At 35.5% G+C, this 20287-nt stretch overlaps 1 protein-coding gene across 5 annotated transcripts in view; it reads left to right on the forward strand.

The window, feature by feature from the left end:
- The window catches only part of Sgt1 (suppressor of G2 allele of skp1), a 32514-nt gene extending 12830 nt beyond the window's left edge, over positions 1 to 19684 (forward strand). For all 5 annotated transcript variants that reach the window (XM_076464980.1, XM_076464979.1, XM_076464982.1 and 2 more), the window contains 4 exons: positions 11810 to 11917; positions 15775 to 15865; positions 16216 to 16385; positions 19089 to 19684. In XM_076464980.1, the coding sequence (XP_076321095.1) occupies positions 11810 to 11917; positions 15775 to 15865; positions 16216 to 16385; positions 19089 to 19193 (474 nt within the window). In that variant the 3' untranslated portion in view covers positions 19194 to 19684. The remainder of the gene's footprint in view (positions 1 to 11809; positions 11918 to 15774; positions 15866 to 16215; positions 16386 to 19088) is intronic.
- Positions 19685 to 20287: the final 603 nt, after the last annotated feature.

Consider the following 20287-nt stretch of genomic DNA (forward strand, 5'->3'; position numbering starts at 1 on the left):
TATGATTTGCCTGACTGGGATCTGTGTAATCTTTCATGCTCTTTCCCATTCTCCCTTTTAACCTTTGTGTACGAGTTCCACATACATTCTCTTCATAGAGACTTCTTTCCTTCTCCTCTAATTACACTATGCACAAGCTACTTGCAAGCATACCTTGTGAAAAATTTCTGTTATTTATTTTACCAAATTTAACTTTAACTACCTGAAAAGGTTTCCTATTTTTCTTTTAAGTTATTTATAAAGTGACATTAATTTTTCTTGTCATATCTTAATTGCAACCATAATGTCAAAATATTGTAATTTTAAATAGATTAATGTACTCTAAAGTAAGGGTGATAATGTAACTGGAAGATAGATATGTAGCAATCTTATCTTAAAAAACTGATAATTTCATTATTAAGATGGTATGTATGTTTTCTTGTTCACCATTTTTAAATGTAAAAAATAATGAAACTGATTTTCTGTTGCTTATTGTCTTTTATAATTTATATCATTTGAAGATTTGCTTCATTTTTGTGAACTGTTATTAAGCATGCATTTCAATCTCTTTAAAGTATTACACGTTTCAATGTTGACCCATCAACTACAGCCTAAAAGATTGGTCACACAAATTTGATTATTGCAAAAGAGTATACAGTAAGTACCTATTGGAAATACATTTCAGTATAAGAAAAATGTTACTATACATTGATTCAAGACCATCCATGTCTTATGCTGGAGATTAAATCCTGAAACTTTTTTTTGTTGTTGGAAAGAGAATAGTTACCTTTATGTGGTCCTTCTTTAGTGTAAAATTCTCCTTAATAAATTTACCAACAATTGCTATTATGAGAAATCAGATTTCTCTAAATGCCAAAACAACCAGTTAGTGTCAAAATTTTGTATGTAATGTTAATAAGGTTGTGGCACACACATTTTGCACCTCTTGTGTAGGTAGGATTAATCAGTAGGCACTCTTAATTGTGGACTCAGTAAATAAAAGTAAAGTATATTTGTTTTAGCTATTTAATGGCTTAATGTATTGATGTAATAATAACATTAATATTTCTTGAAGAATTGCACTGTAATAGTGGCTAGGGTTCTCCAACAATTGATATGGTAAGAGAGGAAATTTAAATGTTTACTGCTGAAGCCAATTCTAATTATAGCAAAATTTGTTTCTGTATTATTTTGCTTTAAATATTTAAGACTTGAGATACTTTAGTAATAAAGTAGGCTATAAAAGCATAAAAATTGCACCATCTGCAGTTTTACTTTTTCAGTCTCAGCATCATATAAATACCAACTAATATTAGTGAGTAGAAACAAAAAAAATGAATGATATCAATATCTTATTATTGAATTTTCTTTGGAATTGTAGAAATGTAAATATTTCTAAATTTGTACACTAGTTAGATAATTAATTAATGGCTATTGTGGTCTAGTCAAATATTCAACAGTCAGTCAAACTGCTAATTAGCACATCTCTAAAATTTTGTGATACATTTGTAGTATAAGATAATATTCAGAAAAGGCACAATGTCAGAGGATATAATTTATTGCACTTTTAATTTTCTTTTTGGTCTTCAGATATTACATTAGTTTTTGTTTTAAAAATGTAACCAACTTTCCAGTGTAGTAGGCTAAGACTAAACCTGTATATGTTAATTTTAGAGCTACAAATTTTGGAAGAGTACTTACTTGAATAACTTGACTGGCATTAAACTATATCAAAATGAACATGTTAAAAGAAAAGATTATTAATTTAAGGTAACTGATTTAGACAGACACAGAAAAATAATCTCTACAAATAAAAGTGACATAAGAAAAGCGTAAATCTTCAGTGTGAAAATGGGTGATATGGGTACTCTCTTTCACTAGCAAGATTAGCTGTTTTTGTTCATTGCTGCCCTGTATATGCAAACTTTATTATGCATGCCACAAGCTTTCTAAACCACCCTGTTGGAAGCAAATGATTCCAATGTGCCTTATGCAAATCATCATGCATCATCTATTCAATCCACCAATAGGAGTATAATATACTTATAATGCATGAGTATTACTCCAAGCTATTACTTTTGTTTGGCAGCACTTATATTTGAACATCTCTTTTTTTTTCTTTTGTGTTGTGATTGAGATTATTTTTTTCAGAGTGGTTTAATTTTTGGTGTCTTTTGTTAATTATTCAGCTCACTTACATTCATCTTAATTATACAGGGTATTTGGAAAGTCACTGTGCTCTTGTATATTTATTGCGATGTGGAACAGGTGTATCTGGGAATTTTTCAGCAAATTGCTGTCTCACCACATTTGTGTATCTACCACCTTCTCGGAATATGTGTTCGACGAGCCATACGTGTTTTTCAGTTGTTAAAACCATATTGGGATCAAAATCTGAAATATAATAACACATGATTACAAAACTGCACAGTGACTTTCCGAACACCCTGTATTTCTTATTGCCTTAAAATGTTTTTTACAATTACATCAACATGAATTCTGAAATTAATGTCACTACTTCAAGTGTCACACAGTCAAGAGGCACTGTACTATTGACTTCAGGTGCTGGTGACTTGATGCGAGATTTTTCTGTGTTCATTCACATAGATATTGAACAGTATATGGGTAAACATTTATCTCCAAATGTTGCCCCTTTTCTTCTGAAACTGTGGAACCTGGTTAGATTGATTAAGACTTTCATGGCATATTTCCATTTCCTGATTTTGTAATGTCTTCACCATATCCTCCCTTTAAGATTTTGTTTAGCTGTCCACAGAGTTCTTGGACTTTATTTCTTCCCTTGGTGTGGATTCCTGTACATGGTGAGGGGATCTCCCAGGGAAGGTTCTGTTCTTTCAGTTTACCTCCTCTGGGATCTAAACATCCCCCCACGTGTTTGCCGTGTGTGGCGACCCGTGAAGGGAGGAGAGGATCCTGGTGGTTGAGGGGTCCAACCCTAACACACCACTTTGGCCTTAAATTCTTGTAAACGGGCAGCCTTTGGGTGGCCCCCCCTTGGGTCAATTGGCTGGTCCACTTGGGCTAGAGTCAACCAAGTACCAGTGTTGGAAGTTCTCAATGGGTGTTGTGGACATTGTATCTGATGCTGGTGTTTGAGTATAGTGCTCACAAACCTTGGCGTTGCTGCAATGTCCTTGCATGACATTCTAGTGTGTCCCCTCATAGGGCTCAATGGTGGGTGGGGTCAGTGGGTACCAAAATTTTCCTTTTTTCCTATGGATCCTCCGATAAAAAATTTAAATAAAATAGTGAAAAAACAGTCAATAGGTAAATGACCACATCTTGAAGACTCTGAACAGCAATCTTCAACATCTGTAACACCTGTACCCCATTTTCTTATATTACATTCTCTTTCAGAAAAATCTTTAGGGCAAATGCTGCCCCTCTTTTTTATTCAGAAGGGACTAGAGGGACTTGCTGGCTCTCCAAAGTCAGTAAAGAAGCTTCGATCTGGAGACATATTGGTTGAAACATCCACATCCCAACACAGTGAACTCCTCTTGAATTCAAGGCAATTGGGGATGTACCTATTGAGGTTACCCCTCATGCTACCTTGAATTCATCACGAGGAGTTATTGTTGAGAGGGACTTGAAGAACATCCCCGAGTCAGAGATTCTCGCTGGTCTCTCCATTCAAGGAGTTTCTGCAGTGAGGTGCATCTCCACTCGCAAAGACGGAGTTACACTGCCAACATATATCCTCCTTTTGACATTTACATCACCGCATGCACCTGCCACCATCAAGGCAGGTTATCTAATTTGCAGGGAACGGCGTATGTTCCAAACCCTCTTCCATGTTTCCAATGTCAGAGGTTCGGTCACTCAAAGACATTATGTCGTGGTTTCCTGACATGTGCTCGTTGTGGTGGCAAGGACCATGATGCCTGTGAGTGTCACACGGACCCACATTGTGTCAACTGCAATGGCTCCCACCCTTCCTACTTTCGTTCATGCCCAAAATGGTTGGAGGAAAAAGAGGTGCAGCGTTTGAAAACGACCCATAACATTAGTTATCCTGAGGCTTGGAAATTGCTGTCTACCACTCCATCTCAGACATATGCTGCTGCACTTCGTTCCACAACTACAGTGGGAGTGCAGACAGATCTCTCTGTACCTCCAAGAGAATCATTTTCAAAACAAATGAAAAGCATTTTCACCTCCATGGTTAAAAAGGTTGATGAATCGACTTCTACACCCATCTCTGTTCCAACAAATTTCAAGATCCACATTTTTCAGTTTCAAATACAGGCATTTCTTCTGATACATCTTTTTCTCCAATCCCACAATGCAAAACAATCATTTGTTTGCTTCCTTAGTCACTGGAATCCCCTTCCAACAACAAAGACCTGCCCCATCAACCCAGGGCAGGATCCATGGAGGTTGATAGACTACCTTCGAATAAGGACAGTAAGGAAAAAAGCACGTAGTTGTAAACAGAAGGGTTCTCCAGCCACTTCGCCTACCTGTCATTAAAAATGGCCACCTTGATACAATGGAACTGTTGAGGTTTACGTTCTAATCTGGATGATATCAAAACACTGATTGTTTCCTACCATCCTGTATGTCTTTCCTTACAAGAAATATTTCTAAAATCTGCTGATACAGTTACCATTCGTCAGTTTTCTCTGTACAGAAATGACAGGCTGTGTGATGGACGAGTACATGGAGGGGTGGCACTATTGGTTGATCAGCATGTGCCCACTCTGTCTTTGTCACTCAACACACCCTTGGAGGCCATAACTATCTGTGTTTCCTTGGGTCATACCATCACTGCTTGTTCTCTCTACCTGTCCCCTGGAGAGACATATGATCAATCAGACCTTGATGCTCTCGTTGAACAGTTGCTGTCTCCATTTCTAATCCTGGGGGGACTTTAATGGACATCATCTCCTCTGGGGAAGTGCTGTTATTGATAGGAGGGGTTGCTCTGTAGAGCGTATGCTCTTTGATCACAAAATTTCTCTTTTCAATACTGGTTCTTCCACTTATTTTCATGTACCTACTCAGTCCTTTACCGCTATTGATCTCTCAGTTTGCTCCCCTTCATTATTTTCCCATTTTTCATGGAGGGTTGACAATAATTCACGTGGCAGTGATCATTTTCCTATACTTTTGAGAGAGACTGGCTGTGGTCGATGCCACCTCTCCCCCGCGTGCCCTGGTGGAAGCTGGATCAGGCAGACTGGTCCACTTTCACTGCTCTCGCAGAACTTGATCCTGCCATCGTGAATCAGCCATCAATAGATGACTGTGTGGCAGCAGTAATTGACTGTATTATACTGCTCAGTGTATTCCTAAAACCTCGACACGTTTTCCACAATATCCTCGTCCTTGGTGGAATCCTGCTTGCCACTTGGCATGGAAGGCTCAAAAACGGGCCTGGGATACTTTTTGTAGATATCCCACATTTTCGAACCACATCGCTTTCCAATGGGCCCGTTCACATGCTAAGTGGGTAAGACGTCAAAGCCAGAAAGAATCTTGGATTAAGTTCACAACTAGCATATCTTCTACCACCAGTTCCAAGGTCATATGGGACAGCATTCGAAAGGTCAGTGGGCATTACAATTTTGTCCCCCTCTCCATCTTACTCTTTGATGGCCAAGAGGTAGCTGATGTCCGGAGCATCACTGATACTCTAGTTGAAAGCTTTTGCCGGTATCTAGCACTTCTGCTTGTTCCTTCAACTTCTTGGCCATCAAGACTCGGGCAGAGTGTTCACCTCTTTCCTTTCAAACTGACTGTCTTTTTGACTATAATTGTCCCTTTACACTGATGAAACTGAAAATGGCCCTTCATCGGTCTGGCAGTACATCTGTTGGACCTAATGATGTACACTATGACATGCTGCACTATCTCTCTCCTGCTTCTCTTGATATTCTTCTAATTATTTTTAACCAGATCTGGAAGGAGAATGTTTTTCCTGATGCCTGGTGCTAGGCTATTATCTTACCTTTCTCTAAACTTGGGAAAGATCCCAAGATTTCGTCCCACTATCGTCCAATTGCTTTGACGAGCTGTCTCTGTAAGACCTTAGAGGGGATGGTTAATGCTCGTCTTGTTTGGTTCCTCGAATCAAACAATCTTCTCTCGCCCACTCATTGAGGGTTTCGGCGACAGCATTCCATCACGTAACACCTAATTCGACTTGAAACATCAATCAGAGAAGCCTTTCTCAAATGCCAACATCTTGTTTCAATATTCTTTGACATTGAGAAGGCTTATGGCACAACATGTGTGGGTTCGACACTTTCCCGTTCTTTTGTACAGGAACTTGGGGTCCCTCAGGGCTGTGTTTGAGTGTCACACTTTTCAGTATAAAGATAAATGCCATCACTGAACAACTCCCTCTCACTGTTGCAAACGGTCTCTATGTTTACGACTTTCGGATCTCGTGTCAGTCGTTGAACATGAGATATATTGAGCAGCAGCTACAAACTGCCCTCAATTGTGTACTGAAGTGAACTACGGTGAACGGCTTTAATTTTTCTGTCTCTAAAACCGTTTGCATGCACTTTTGCCTCCAACGGGGTATCCACCCTGATCCTGAACTCCGTATCGGTGAAGTTTCGCTGCCAGTGGTTCCTGATTCAAAGTTCTTGGGGCTTATCTTTGACCGTAAGCTGACCTTTATACCACACTTAAAGCAGCTACAGATCAAATGCACAAGAGCACTGAACATCCTCCTTGTCCTCTCTACTGCCAGTTGGGGAGTGGATCGATGTTCTATGTTAGATATATCGTGCTCTTATTCATTAAAAACTCGACTATGGATCAATGGTCTATGGCTCTGCCAGACCCTCAGCCTTAAAGATGCTGGACCCCATTCATTATCAAGGACTTCGACTCTGCACTGGGGCTTTCCGCACCTCCCCAGTTCAGAGCTTATATGTGGAATCTCACGAACCTTCTCTGCACCTTCGCCATTTGCAACTGTCTTTACTGTATTCTTCAAAACTTTGCTCCTTACCAAAGCATCCCACTTGGGAATGTGTTTTCCTTCCTCAGTGGACCTTACTTTTTCAAAACAGACGATCTACCATTGCTCCTTTTGGCCTTCGCATCCAGGCACAATTGGATGAATTGGGTCTGTCCTTGGGAAACATTGCAGAATCCACTGGTCAGCCCATCCCCCCATGGCTTATTACAGCCGTGAAATGTGACCTTTCTTTAAGTCATCTGAAAAAGGCAGATACTCCCTATTGGAAGTACCATCTTTTATTTACTGAACTTCTTTCGAACAACCTTTCTATTCCAATTTATACAGATGGTACAAAATCAGGTGACTCTGTGGGCTCTGCCATGGTTTGTTGCAGTTTGGTGGTTGCGCACAGAATCCCCTCTACAGCTTCTGTGTTCACTGCTGAACTGTACGCCATATCTCTTGCCCTGGATCATATTGAAGCTGAGCAGTACTCTGACTGCACCATTTATACTGACTCCCTTAGTTCTCTGTTGGCCTTGGAATCACTTTACATTGGCTCACACCCTGTTCTCGCTGATATTCAAAACCGACTGGCCCATTTCTTATTAACATCTACTTCTATCCAGTTTTTCTGGATACCAGGCCACGTTGGTATTTGCGGGAATGTGCTTGCAGACATGGCAGCTAAATCTGTTTGCTGTGGCACTATAACCACTGTGCCTATTCCGTACATGGACTATGGTCCTGTATTCAAGGCTCGCTCTGTGCCAGCTGGCAGTCCACTTGGAGTGAGCAACGTGACAACAAGCTTTTTTAAATAAAACCCTATATTGGGCTTTGGCCGTCTAGCTTCCGTAAGGTTCAGAAGGAGGAAGTTGTTCTAATTAGACTACGCATTGGTCACAGTTTTTTAACTCATCGTTTTCTTTTATCTGGAACTGATGCACCAGTGTGTAGTTTGTGTAACACTCAAATCACTGTAAGCCACATTTTACTTTCCTGCCATCGTTACAACTCTCAACGACAGCACTATTTTAAACATGTTCTGTCTCAGGGTTTGTCTGTAACATTGGACAGTATTATTGGTGATGGTGAAACTGTCCACCTTGATAGCTTTTTTAGTTTTTTAATGGCCATTAATCTTTTTAACCTCATTTAAGTGTTTGATATTTATTCATTACACCTTTTTAATTGTGGTTCTCTTTTCAGTCTCAATCTCTCTAGTTCAATTTGACATTGTAAAATGGCCAGAACATTGAATAACTTGACACCAGGACTGGAAAGGCCAACTTCAGGTGACTAAGCTGCTGTTTGAACTACTCGTTAGTTGTCTTGGCAAGTTGTTATTACACTTTTGCTGCATGTCATTTAACACTTTTATTACTTTACCTTTTAGTACTGGCCATAATGACACATAACCCAGAACCAGGACTGGAAAAACCAACTTCAGGTGACTGACGGTTGTTCTTGTACTTACCTGTTAGTCTTCCTGGCAGGTTATGATCATCACCATTCTGCTACAGGAAGTCCTTTACAACTTTGTAGACTGGATGTCAACATTGGTTTTATGCCATTTTCTGTTTTTAATTGCTGTTTTGTTTATACCTTTGTTTCCTTTTACGAATTTTACTACATTTACTTTACTTTTACCTTTTTACAGGACATTTGGCTAATTTTTATTACGATTTTGCTACATGTCTTTTAACACTTTTCTTATTTTACCTTTTCATAATGGCTGTTATGACAACATAACCCAGAACCAGAACTGGAAAGGCCAACTTCAAATGACTGATGGTGGTTCTTGTACTTACCTGTTAGCCTTCCTGGCAAGTTATGATCATTACCATTTTGCTAGAGAAAGTCCTTTACAACTTCTCTTACTCTGCTTTCTCTCTTAACATTGTAGACTAGGTGTCAACATTGATTTTATACTTTTTCCGTTTTTCAATGATGTTTTGTTTCACCTTTATTCCCTTTTATGTATTTTACTACATTTAATTTATTTTTACCTTTTTACTGGACATTTGGTGCAGATAGCCTAGCTGCTTTGTGCCATAAAACACTAAATCAATCAATCAATCTTTATTTCTCAGATGTGTGATATTTTATTCATTGCTCCTGTATCTTATGACTTTCATCCTTTGTTACTGCATGATCATGTTTTCCAACTCTTTTCGGTGTTTCCCCATATCCCGATATTTGAGTTCATGCTGACCAATTTATATCTCTTGGGTGATGGTGTTAGTATACCTCATTCCCATAAGCTTGGGATTAGTCAGCTCTTGTATTTCATAGAGCTTACTTTCCATATTTTTATCAACAACTATAGAGTTTGTTTTTTCCATTTTGAAGAGTGGGCCCCAAATCTCCTGTTAGTCTTACCCCTATCCAATTACCCTCTTTTCACTTACCAGCACGATCATTTTGCAGTACCTTTCCATGATTCATCTCCTGTCTGAGGCTCTTCACAGAAATCCTGAGAGGGTTTTGGGATATCCTCTTCCTCTTTACCTTATGTTAGATCATTTAGTGTTTTCATCTTTGGTATAACAAACATTTTTTTTGTTGTTGCTGGGACCTTTTAGGTCACGATGTTGTTTTACCTAAAACCCGTATATTTGCTCTATCTTTTGTATTTGTGTATGGCCTTTATATGATTCCATATTTGCTCTATCTTTTGTATTTGTGTATGGCTTCATTTTTAAGAAGTTTTGTCTTTTATATGATTCCAGAATCCTTGGAGTTTTAGGTGGCATCTGTCTTGCAATAATCTACCTTTTCCCATCTGGTTGCTTAGTTATCTCAGTAAGAGCCAATTGAGGTACCGATTCCTGTCATTCCCCTTCCTTCCCTTATCTGTTCTTCCTTATTGTGATGCTAAGACTCTCCATTTTCATGACAATGCACAATGTGCCACCAGAGGGATTTTAAGTCTCATTTCTTGCTTCACCTCCATTGTCCCAAGTATCTGTTTTCTTCCTATCTCCTTAGGATCCCATAACTTTTTAGCATCTATCAGAGGTAGTACAGGACCTCTTTGCTCAACAGGCTCTGGAACCTGTTCCATATCATTCAGGGACTCAATTTTCATGCTTTCATTTCTCGGATCCTGCTCTGTGATGACTAGTGTTTTACCAGGTATTTTTTAACTCTAAATTCACACTTTATTTGAAATGGAGTGTTTCACAAGATTGTTTGAGGTTTAATAACCTTTTAATGTTTGCTTCTTAAATTGGTCCATCCTGGACTGTACCTCTCATGGACTTCATGAGTAAAGCATAACAGGAATTCTACCATATCTTGATTGAGTAAATTAGTATTGTCTTCTTTTCTTGTAGAGTATAGGATTCCTTACCACTTAACAGTTCCAAACTTCTGGGGTGGTTCACCTTGGATACATCCTACTGAATGAGTTCTACATAAGGTGGCCATAACCATTCAATTCATCATAGGACAGTGGTGTTCTGCTGATGTAATGTCCTTCAATTTGATATAAGCCATACAATAGAGTGAGATGTTCAGATGCAGTTCACCCCTTTGATTTGGAGCCCACTTACTACCTCTGCATAGATGTCAGTACCATGTGTGCTGGTTTTGGATTTCAGGTGAACCAATCAGCACAAGTCCTCATACAAGTTTTGGGTTATCTTCCTCTCTTGATTCCTCCTCCTGTGTTTTTAGCTCTCTATTATTAAATAGATGTTATTGTATTTTGAATAGTCTTAACCTGTTTTGCAGTCATGGGAGTTGATTGTATGTGATAACTTCCTCTCCATCCCAGATGTCAGATATCTGGATCAAAGCTCTGAATTAATCCTGGTAATACCTGGGAATAAGAGTAGTTTTCTGTTCTCCAGTTCTTGGGTTTGAGGTGAAAACTATATGATACTCATCCTATCCTTGCACAGATGTTGGTACCTAGGGAAGAGACTTTAAAGGTAAGTTGACTTACCGAGCACAATCTGCCACATCCTAGCCACTCTACACCATGGAATGTGGGATTGAGTTACTATATCTTTCTCCAGTTAGGGTCAATTTTGTCATGCATTCTCTTTTGCTAGGATGTGCTCTTCTCAATTGTGCCCTGCTTTTTTAGCAATCCACACCTGAGTGAAGAGTATACCTGGATCAGAAGTGGTGTAGTTCCCCTTTCAAGAACTTCAGATCTGTCTTTTTCATTTACAGAGATACTCTTCAAACAGTTTTCAGGTGTACTTTTGTTCTTTCCTCTCTCTGGTCTGTTCTCCTAATTAATGTGGTATTCCTAATCTTGTGAGGGAAGATAAGAAGCTACAAATTTCCTACATTGAAAATGTATTTTCAGTAGGTACTTCCTTTCATTCACACTTCCCTCCCCATTTACTTCTGGTGCTCACATTATTAGCCAACCTGATGAGAGTGATCATAAATCAGAAAAGTACTAAACATTTTTGGATTTTATTGAATGTTACCTTTGTCCTTGCCCTTTATCACTGTCATGTCTGTAAGCAATGCTCCTATTGGTGGATAAGTGATGATGCACAATGATTTGTATAAGAGACACACTGAAATCATGTGATTCCAGTAGGAAGGTGTGGAAGACTTGTGGCATGTGTAATGAAACAGTTCACATATAGAGGGAAGTAATGAATGAGAATAGCTGATCTTGTTAGTGAAGGGATGTACCTATTGGAAATACATTTTAAGTATCAAAAATTATAACTTGTGACTTTTAGCTTCAAAGAAATTAAAGTAAGACTGTTAGTCTTGTAATTACACAGTAAATGTTTCCTCATAATTCTTTATAAATAAAGATATTTTAAATTCAGGACTGCAACATACTTTTTTCTCTGTGAGTTGATGTGAGATTTGACTCATTCTCACACTTGTTTCGTTACTTTTCAGTTTACTTGTTCTATTAAGCTTCATGAAGGAGATTATTATGATCTTCAACTAGAGCTTCCTCATGAGATTGTCCCTTTACAGAGCTCTTGGAGACTTCTTTCTTCTAAAGTAAGTATTTATTTTGTTTATTGATCCTTTTTGTATCAGAGACCCTATGGAATTATATGGTTACTGAAATATTTTCTGTTTTGTGCATCTATATCTGTCTAAAAGTTAAAGCATTGTTACGATACAATAAAAGGTATAAACATTGTGTATCATTTTAAAGCTTGTACAATAGAATAGGTATGGGTGATTAGTGAAATTTGCTGATAATTTAATCAGTTGTCTTGTGAATTGATTATTTTCACAAGATTAAAATTTCTATTTATTACTTGTTTTAGAATTTTTTGTAAAAACATAAACTATCCTTTATTTAATATGATACACATATTCAGAAGGTAGAAACATTTTGTATTAAGTTACTTCTGTAATTTTAAACTGTGATACGTGAAAACTTATATAACACCAAACTTGTAGCAAGCTGAAAATATGGTTAATACAATTTTTTGAGGAGTTTTCCCTACAGCTTTGCACAAAACAACTTTATTAAAAAATATGAAACTTTTATTAGTGGGGAAAACATCAGTGGTCATAAATCAAGAAAGTACTAAACATTTTTGGATTTTATTGGATGTTACCTTTGTTCTTGCCCTTTAAAAAACTGGTATCATAAGGGCAGTTGCATGACTGGTCAGTCAGTAAGGTTGAGAAAAGAAAATCTGATTTTTATGAGAAACTATGACATTTATTACTAAAACTAATTCAATAGTAAAAGTCATTGTTAAAGAAAAGAGTACAGTATTGTTACAGAGAACTAAGATATCTGGCTTTCATACACTTTGTAATAAATAAAGTAACTGTTTGTTAAAAATAATGGCTCTTAGGTTTCTATGTGATAAAACTATAGATCTTTTTTTTTATTGCAGTGTGTGAGATAGATAATTTATGAATCAATTAAAATAAATTCACTAAAATATAAGAAAAGATAGTATAATGTCTCCTATTTTACAAGAAGGTTAAAATAGCACTAGTTGATCTTTTTTCAGAGATTGAAATGATTCTTGAGAGATAATGAAATTTTATAAGAAATATTAAAAACACAATGATGCAAAATAATGTTTTCTTTGATTTTTTTTATACTCCATCATCAGATTAAAACTGAAAAAATTAACAACTTTACAGATATAAAAAAATACAGGTTTCAAGTGAAAATCTGTTGATACTGAAGGAAGTTCAGAAATAACACATTAAAGCAGTTGATACATATATTTGATTAGTATACAGTAGCAAAATAGAAATACACATGTACTAAGAAATCAGTAAATCAGATAACTTATTTACTAGGTCATGCTTGAGTGACACATGATGACAGCCAGACTTTCTTTTCATTTTTCAGGGTTTCCCTTCTAGCAAGAGATAGTTGGTATTAAACAGAAGATGTATTTCTGAATAAAAGTTAAAACTTTGTGTTTCATATTGTTAATCTGTTGTTAATACTTACCTATTAAATACTGGCAAACACAGTTTAATGAACAAGCTATTCAGCAAACAACATTTTCTTTGAGAGAATAAAATATAATATTATATCTCAGTAATGTTTTCTATTAAGCTCAAGTCATAAATTCCACCAGGATTTTTTAAGAAGGCTTATTTACAGTCCACGAAGGTTTGTACAAGTGTAATTGATAAGAAAATATATATAGTTTCAAAAGTTATTATGTGATACAATATGAAATTTTTTATTTTTGCTTGTTTAAAATGATTTATAATTTTTTCTTAATTTTGTTATTTTATTATATAAAATAGTTTAGAAATATAGAAACAATATATATCACACAGAAAATATCAGTGATAATAATATAGTACATAGGAGGTCTAAGTTGATAGTTGTGTTAATAGACCAATATAAGGGATACAAGACAGTTCCAAAATATTGCGATGATAATTATTGTCAGAGAGTATTTGTATTTTTTACAAGAAAAAATTGAATTTTTCTTCTTTTTTTTAAGATAATAATTGACCATTAGTATAAAACAAAATACATAGGAATTGATATGCTGAAAATAAATCAAAATTAATTTAGCCCTTCATTACGGCTATAGTAATATGACGAGATGTCAGTATCTCAGAGCTGTAAGATAGAAACAAGGCTATATTTTTTGTATATTAGAACTGTTACTGAGTTCAGAAAAAAAACTTTCTCATTTCTTTAGGATAGTTGAGATTATAATTATATAACTGTGTTTTTCCTAGTATATATATATTTTTTGGACAAATTTCAAGTTTATGGCAAAAGGAAGGGGTATAGCCCCCTAGCCATTCCCTTCATTATGTGCATGCACTAAGTCAGGGCTTCCCAAACGTTTTAGACTTGTGGAGCTATGCATCAAAAAAAAAAAACATTCTGGAGCCTTATTACAAAAAATACACTAAAAATAGAAACAGTCGTTCAAAATGGCATTCAGGTTAAAAAAAAAACACAATCTTCGTGCAGTTTGTAAAACCAAGCAAGCACTTTTCTTTGAGAAAGCCATCAAACTTCAGTATGAAGCAGCAAGTATTTATGCATACTTCCATATTCTCACAGAGTAAACTGAAGATCCTTGCATCAAGTGGTCTTGATTTTATAACATTATCTGTTTTTATGACATCACCCAATACCTCTTAAGTCTTCTGGCATTAGTTTCATTGCAAGTGCATGATGATGAAGACAGCAGTGAATATTCTCGATGTCTGGGTTTTTCTTTTTTAAGTGTGCCATTGCACCTGAAAATTTTCCAATCATAGCTGCAGCCCCATTAGTGCAAATACTTGAGCAAAACTGCCATTGGATCTCATGTTCTTCCATAAATAAATCAATGAGTTTAAACATTTCTTTGTCTGTTGTGTGAGTAAAGGTTTTAACATTAGCATGCCTTCTTCAAAACTAGCTTTTTGAATATAGCAAACAAACACAAGCAATATTGCATAATCTGGGACATCTGTTGATTCATCCATTTGAAGTGAAAAAGTTGGACTCTCTTTTATTTGCCTTATTAACTCTGTTAAGCAATTTACTGACATATTCTTGATTCTTCAAGAAACAGTTGTCAGAAAGGAGCACAGAGTTAATGTTTTTAAGAAATTTCTCATCAACCGTGCAATCTCCCAAATCTTTTGCACATGGTTTTATCAAATCTGCAGTTGTATGAGCTTCACCTGCTTTTGCAATACAGTAACTAACACGATATGAAGCAATAAGAGCACCTTTGTAGTCCTGATGGACAAATGAACGAAATGTAGCTTTCCTTGCCTTTAATTGCAAACACTTTTTTTTTAAATATTCAGAAGTTGGATTTTTTCATTGGAAGTGTTTGATTTCTAGATGCCATTTTAATTTTGTTGAATGCAAACTACTGTTACTCAATGCTATACCACATTGAAAACACAACCCACTAGGTCCATCTTCATTACCTGTCCATGTAAAACCGTATTCAATAAAACTTTCATCATACTTTCTTTTCTTTCTTGTTTCAGTACTTCTTGCATCATCCTATGTTGAAGTGCTTGCATATGACAATAATGCTGATGAATTGGGATTAGGCCTAGGCCTAGGATGGCACTTCAGAAGTATTTTCACGGACACAAAATAGCTTCTTAATGAAAACTCATTCAAGCACTTGTTTTATCATCATACAATGACTTGCTGATCTAAGATCAGTGTTGCCCCAGTACATTTGTTTTATGGATAGGATAAATGGATCGATTTTGACCAAACAGGTTCAACATGTGACATTCTACAACTAGTTAACTTTTCTAAGTCATAGGTCAAAAATAAAAGTCAAAATGGGGGCATAGGTGATTCATTCACACAATTTGCAATGGTTTTTCTTCAGTTGCTTTGATACAAGTTGCAAATCAATGTTACATGTTTACATTTACAGGTTGAAATTAAACTGAAAAAAGCAGAAGGTATTCGATGGACAGACTTAGAAAAAGCTAAAGAAACTGTAAAGGTTAAACAGATTCCACAAGGTATAATACAATGTTTATGATGATTTACAAATAAAAAGAATCCTAAAAGTATCAGTAAAATATTGATTTAAAATGGTGTTTAAAGTTATATGGATGTAAAATGTTTGATTTTATTTGTTTCTCTAATTATTTGTCTGGTTATATATAGTTTTAGTAATGGTTTATGTTTTCTTAAAACATTTCATTGTTTTAACTTAAACATATGAGAATTTTTAAGAATGCTAGCAGTTTCTTTAATCAAATATTAGTTTCAAATGTTAAAAGTATAAAATCTAAACATTTGAAAAGTCTATCAAATATTTCATCTAATGAACTATTTTAATATGATCCTTTGTTTATCATAATAACAGCATATCCATCTTCTGCTCGTCATCAAAAGGACTGGGATAAACTAGTTGTGGACATCAAGAAGGATGAAGAAACTGACAAGCCTGAGGGTGAAGCAGCTTTGAATGATCTCTTCCAAAAAATCTATGCTGATGGATCTGATGAAGTTAAAAAAGCAATGAACAAGTCATTTGTAAGTAGTGCAAATTAGCAAACCAATTGTAAGTAATATATGTTGGATTAATGGTAATTTAGCATTTTGGCATAAGTTTTAGTAATGATTTATTTTTTGGGTACTTGAAAATACACTGCTGGCCCAAATCTTAAGGCCAATAAACATAAAGAAAAAATATGCATTTTGCATTGTTAGACTCAACCACTTTTTTGAGAAGAGCTTCGAAAGATGAAAGTAACAAAAGGGAAAATTAAAAAAAAAAAAACTTGTTTAGCATTTAATAGGGAAAATGTGAATACTATGAAATTAGCCTCAATACTAGCTGGTCAAAAGTTTAAGACCATAACAAAAAGAAGTCCTAAGCATGGTAGGAAATGCCCAACAAGAGGTCTCGGTAGTGAGTTGTATGGTCATCATTGCAAATAACTTCGAACATTCACTTTGGCATGGTTGATATAAGCGTTTGCAGAAGGCTGGCTGGAATATTATTCCAAGTGGTGAAGATGGCTTCATGAAGATCGTGCACTGTTTGGAATTGATGTCCATTTCTATAGACTTCCCTTGCCATCCACCCCTAAACATTTTCAGTGGGTTTCAGTTCAGGTGAACACGCTAGATTGTCCAAAAGAATTGCATTGCTTGCCATGAAAAAGTCATTTGTCCTTCAGGCATTGTGGATTGCAGCATTGTCCTGCTGAAAGATCCAGTCATTTCCACACAAGCGAGGGCCTTCAATCAATAAGGATGGTCTCTAACATGCCAAAGTAGACAGCTGCTGTTTGATGCCCCTATATAACCTGAAGCTCCATTATTCCATGGAAGAAGAAAGCGTCCCAGATCATGATGGAACCTTCTCCACTGTGTCGTGTAGGAAATGTCTCCAGTGGGATATCCTTATCGTGCTAGTAACTTTGGAAGCCATCTGCACCATTCAGATTAAATTTTTTCTCATCAGAGTACAAAACTATCTTCCACTTTTCTACATCCTATGTTTGGTGCTTCTCAGCAAAGTTTAACCAAGCTGTTTTGTAGTGTGGAAGGACGTGTGGCATTTGAAGACATTTACGGTTTTTAAAGCCTTTCTCTTGTAGATACCCTCTTATTGGTCTTGAGCTGCATTCTGTGTTCGTTAGGACCTTAATCTGATTTGACAATCGGCTGGTGTCTTACTGGCCAACCCGTTATAACTTCTGCTCAATGCAGGTGATATTTTCTTGGGCTGACCACTTGAAATTCTCCTTCCATATCTATCAGGGTCTTTTAAGAAATGTGTAACAGCAGTTTTACTACACCCAATCTCACCAGCAATGGCACATTAAGAGAGGCCTTGCTTTTGCAGCTCGACAATTCTGCCATGTTTTTACCTAATGTAACACAGGAGATGTCAGTGGGAGATGTTGAAAATGCTAATGCTTGAACACAAATGACTAAATTTCATTACGAGTTTACCGATTAACACTTTGTTTCAGTATGGTCTTAAACTTTTGATCAGCTAGTATTTAGGCTAATTTCATAGTGTTCACATTTTCCCTATTAAATGCTGAAAAAGTGTATTTTTATTTTCGCTTTTCTTATTTTCATCTTTTGAAGTTCTACTCAAATAAGTGGTTGAGTCTAACAATGCAAAACACATATTTTTTCTTTATGTTTATTGGCCTTAAGATTTTGGCCAGCAGTGTATATTTAAATTTGGATAAGAAAAAGACTATTTACAACTGATTACCAGAATAATAATATCTTTAAGATTTGTGATCAAAGGTACAAGGATGTTATGCTGAATATAGTTTTTATCTTTTGCATCATATTGTGTTGAATCGAAATTCTCATTGCTTTTAAAAATTGAAATCATCCTTACATTTCTCAAACAGAAAATTGTAAATAGTTGGAATGTGCATATTTAGTGGAGTATCTGGCTTGGTATGCAGTTATTTTTTTAGATTTTATTGTGCAATCATTTATTGTCCTAAACAAATACAATTCATGATGTCTCGTGCTTCATTGGTGCTAAAGCCTTATTCAAAACTGAACCTTTGAGGTTCTATTTTAAGTAAGACTTTTGTTATTATTATATATATATTTCTACTCTGTTTAGCTTGTATACTTGGCTGTCATTATTATATTTTAAGTTGAAATCCTTAACTGCTTTTCTTTTGTGCTAATTTCAGTTTTGGACTGAAACTTAACTTTGTAGCTTCACTCAGAAGACCCCCATCCCACCTCCAAGTTAATATTTATTTCAGGTTACAACAAGGACATGAATCAAGCTACACTAATTTCTAATGTTTCCACATTTTTAAGCTGATCTTTAACAGTTAACAGTTTGAGATGCACGTTTGAAGAGTGCTATCTTCTCAAAGTTTTGATTCATTCCCAGATGTCCTGGTTGTGCCTGTATCAGGCCTTGACCAGTGAGTACTATTGATATTCTGGAGTTCTTTTTCTATTTACTCAAGGTGTAGCATTTTTTTTGTCTGTAACTATATTTTCCTTTAAATGGGTATGTATTTTTATTGTTCTTGTTTTCTTTCCATTTATAAATTAAACTTATTGTACTAAAGCTGTTTCCACTTGGAGAATGGGACTACTTTTTCAGTATTTCTTTCCCCTCATTTTTTGTGCTTCCTGAGATAAGAACTGTTTTGATTTTTATTTGATTTCTAAGTAGTTTTATCAAATAAAAGTAGTTTTTCTCCCGTTTTGAGTAAATTGGTTTCATTTCAGATGGAATCTGGAGGCACCGTACTGAGCACCAACTGGCAGGAGGTTGGCTCAAAAAATGTTGAAATAAAACCACCAGATGGCATGGAATGGAAAAAATGGGATTAAATTAATATTGTTTAGCATTGTAATGATGTATATTTGATATCACATTATTCATAGTGACTAAATTCTACAACTGATAAAGCTCCAATCTGAAATTTTATTTATTTAATAAACACTTTTCTACTGAACTCTAAAAATAACATTCATAGTGTTGTTCTGTAATTATTGAATATTTTATGCAGTATTCTATAGTACATACTTAGTTTTTAGTCATGACATAGCAGCTCATAGAATGGCTCTGTTTGTTTTGTTTTTCTTCAAGTTCAAACTTTTAGCTCAAAGCTCCATTATATCTTCATTTATGTGACATCTAATTACAGTTTTAATCTAAGGTGATCAAACACTTTCTTATTCTCATAGGCTAATTTTCTTTAATCCTTCCTTAAAGAATTTCAACTTGAGGGTAGGCTGAAAGAAATGAATGTATGTACCCTGTGCTTGTTATTGCTGACACACAAAAATATTGTTAATAAACAGGACTAAAATGTCTCGTACATTGATTCACTCTAATTCTGCCTAAAGGAATTTTAAATGATCCAGTTATTGAAGTATCTGTTTTGATACTTCCTACATCTTTCAGTACAAAGAAATAAAAATGTGGATTTGTATCATAAGACAAAATAACAATGATGATTAAAAAATTAATAATATTTAGTTTCTCCATCTTGTATGTTTCTAAAGTATCGTGAACACTTTTTTAATATTCAAAACATGTGCAACTATTGTATTTTAAAAATTATAAAACTTACTAGAAGTCAGTAATAAAGAACACTACAGTTTTCTATTGCATTTTAATATCTTATCAAGTTTAACGTTTCAAGTTTTAGTTGTTTGGTTGACAATTGTGTATATATCTTATACAGTATTATAATAAATAAATGAAAGTAAAGAGCTTAATATGTCAGTCCCCATTATACCCCCTATGGTCATAGGGATATATAGTTGGTATGACATATCTTATACGATCTTATAATAAATAAATGAAAAATAATATAATAAATATGTCAGTACATAGTTATATGTATGATATTAGAAAACGCATTGCTTCAAGCAGTCTTGATAGAAATGAAACAGACATCCTATAGCCCAATGATTTT

Source organism: Tachypleus tridentatus, chromosome 10 (assembly GCF_004210375.1).
Source record: "Tachypleus tridentatus isolate NWPU-2018 chromosome 10, ASM421037v1, whole genome shotgun sequence".
NCBI lineage: Eukaryota > Metazoa > Arthropoda > Merostomata > Xiphosura > Limulidae > Tachypleus > Tachypleus tridentatus.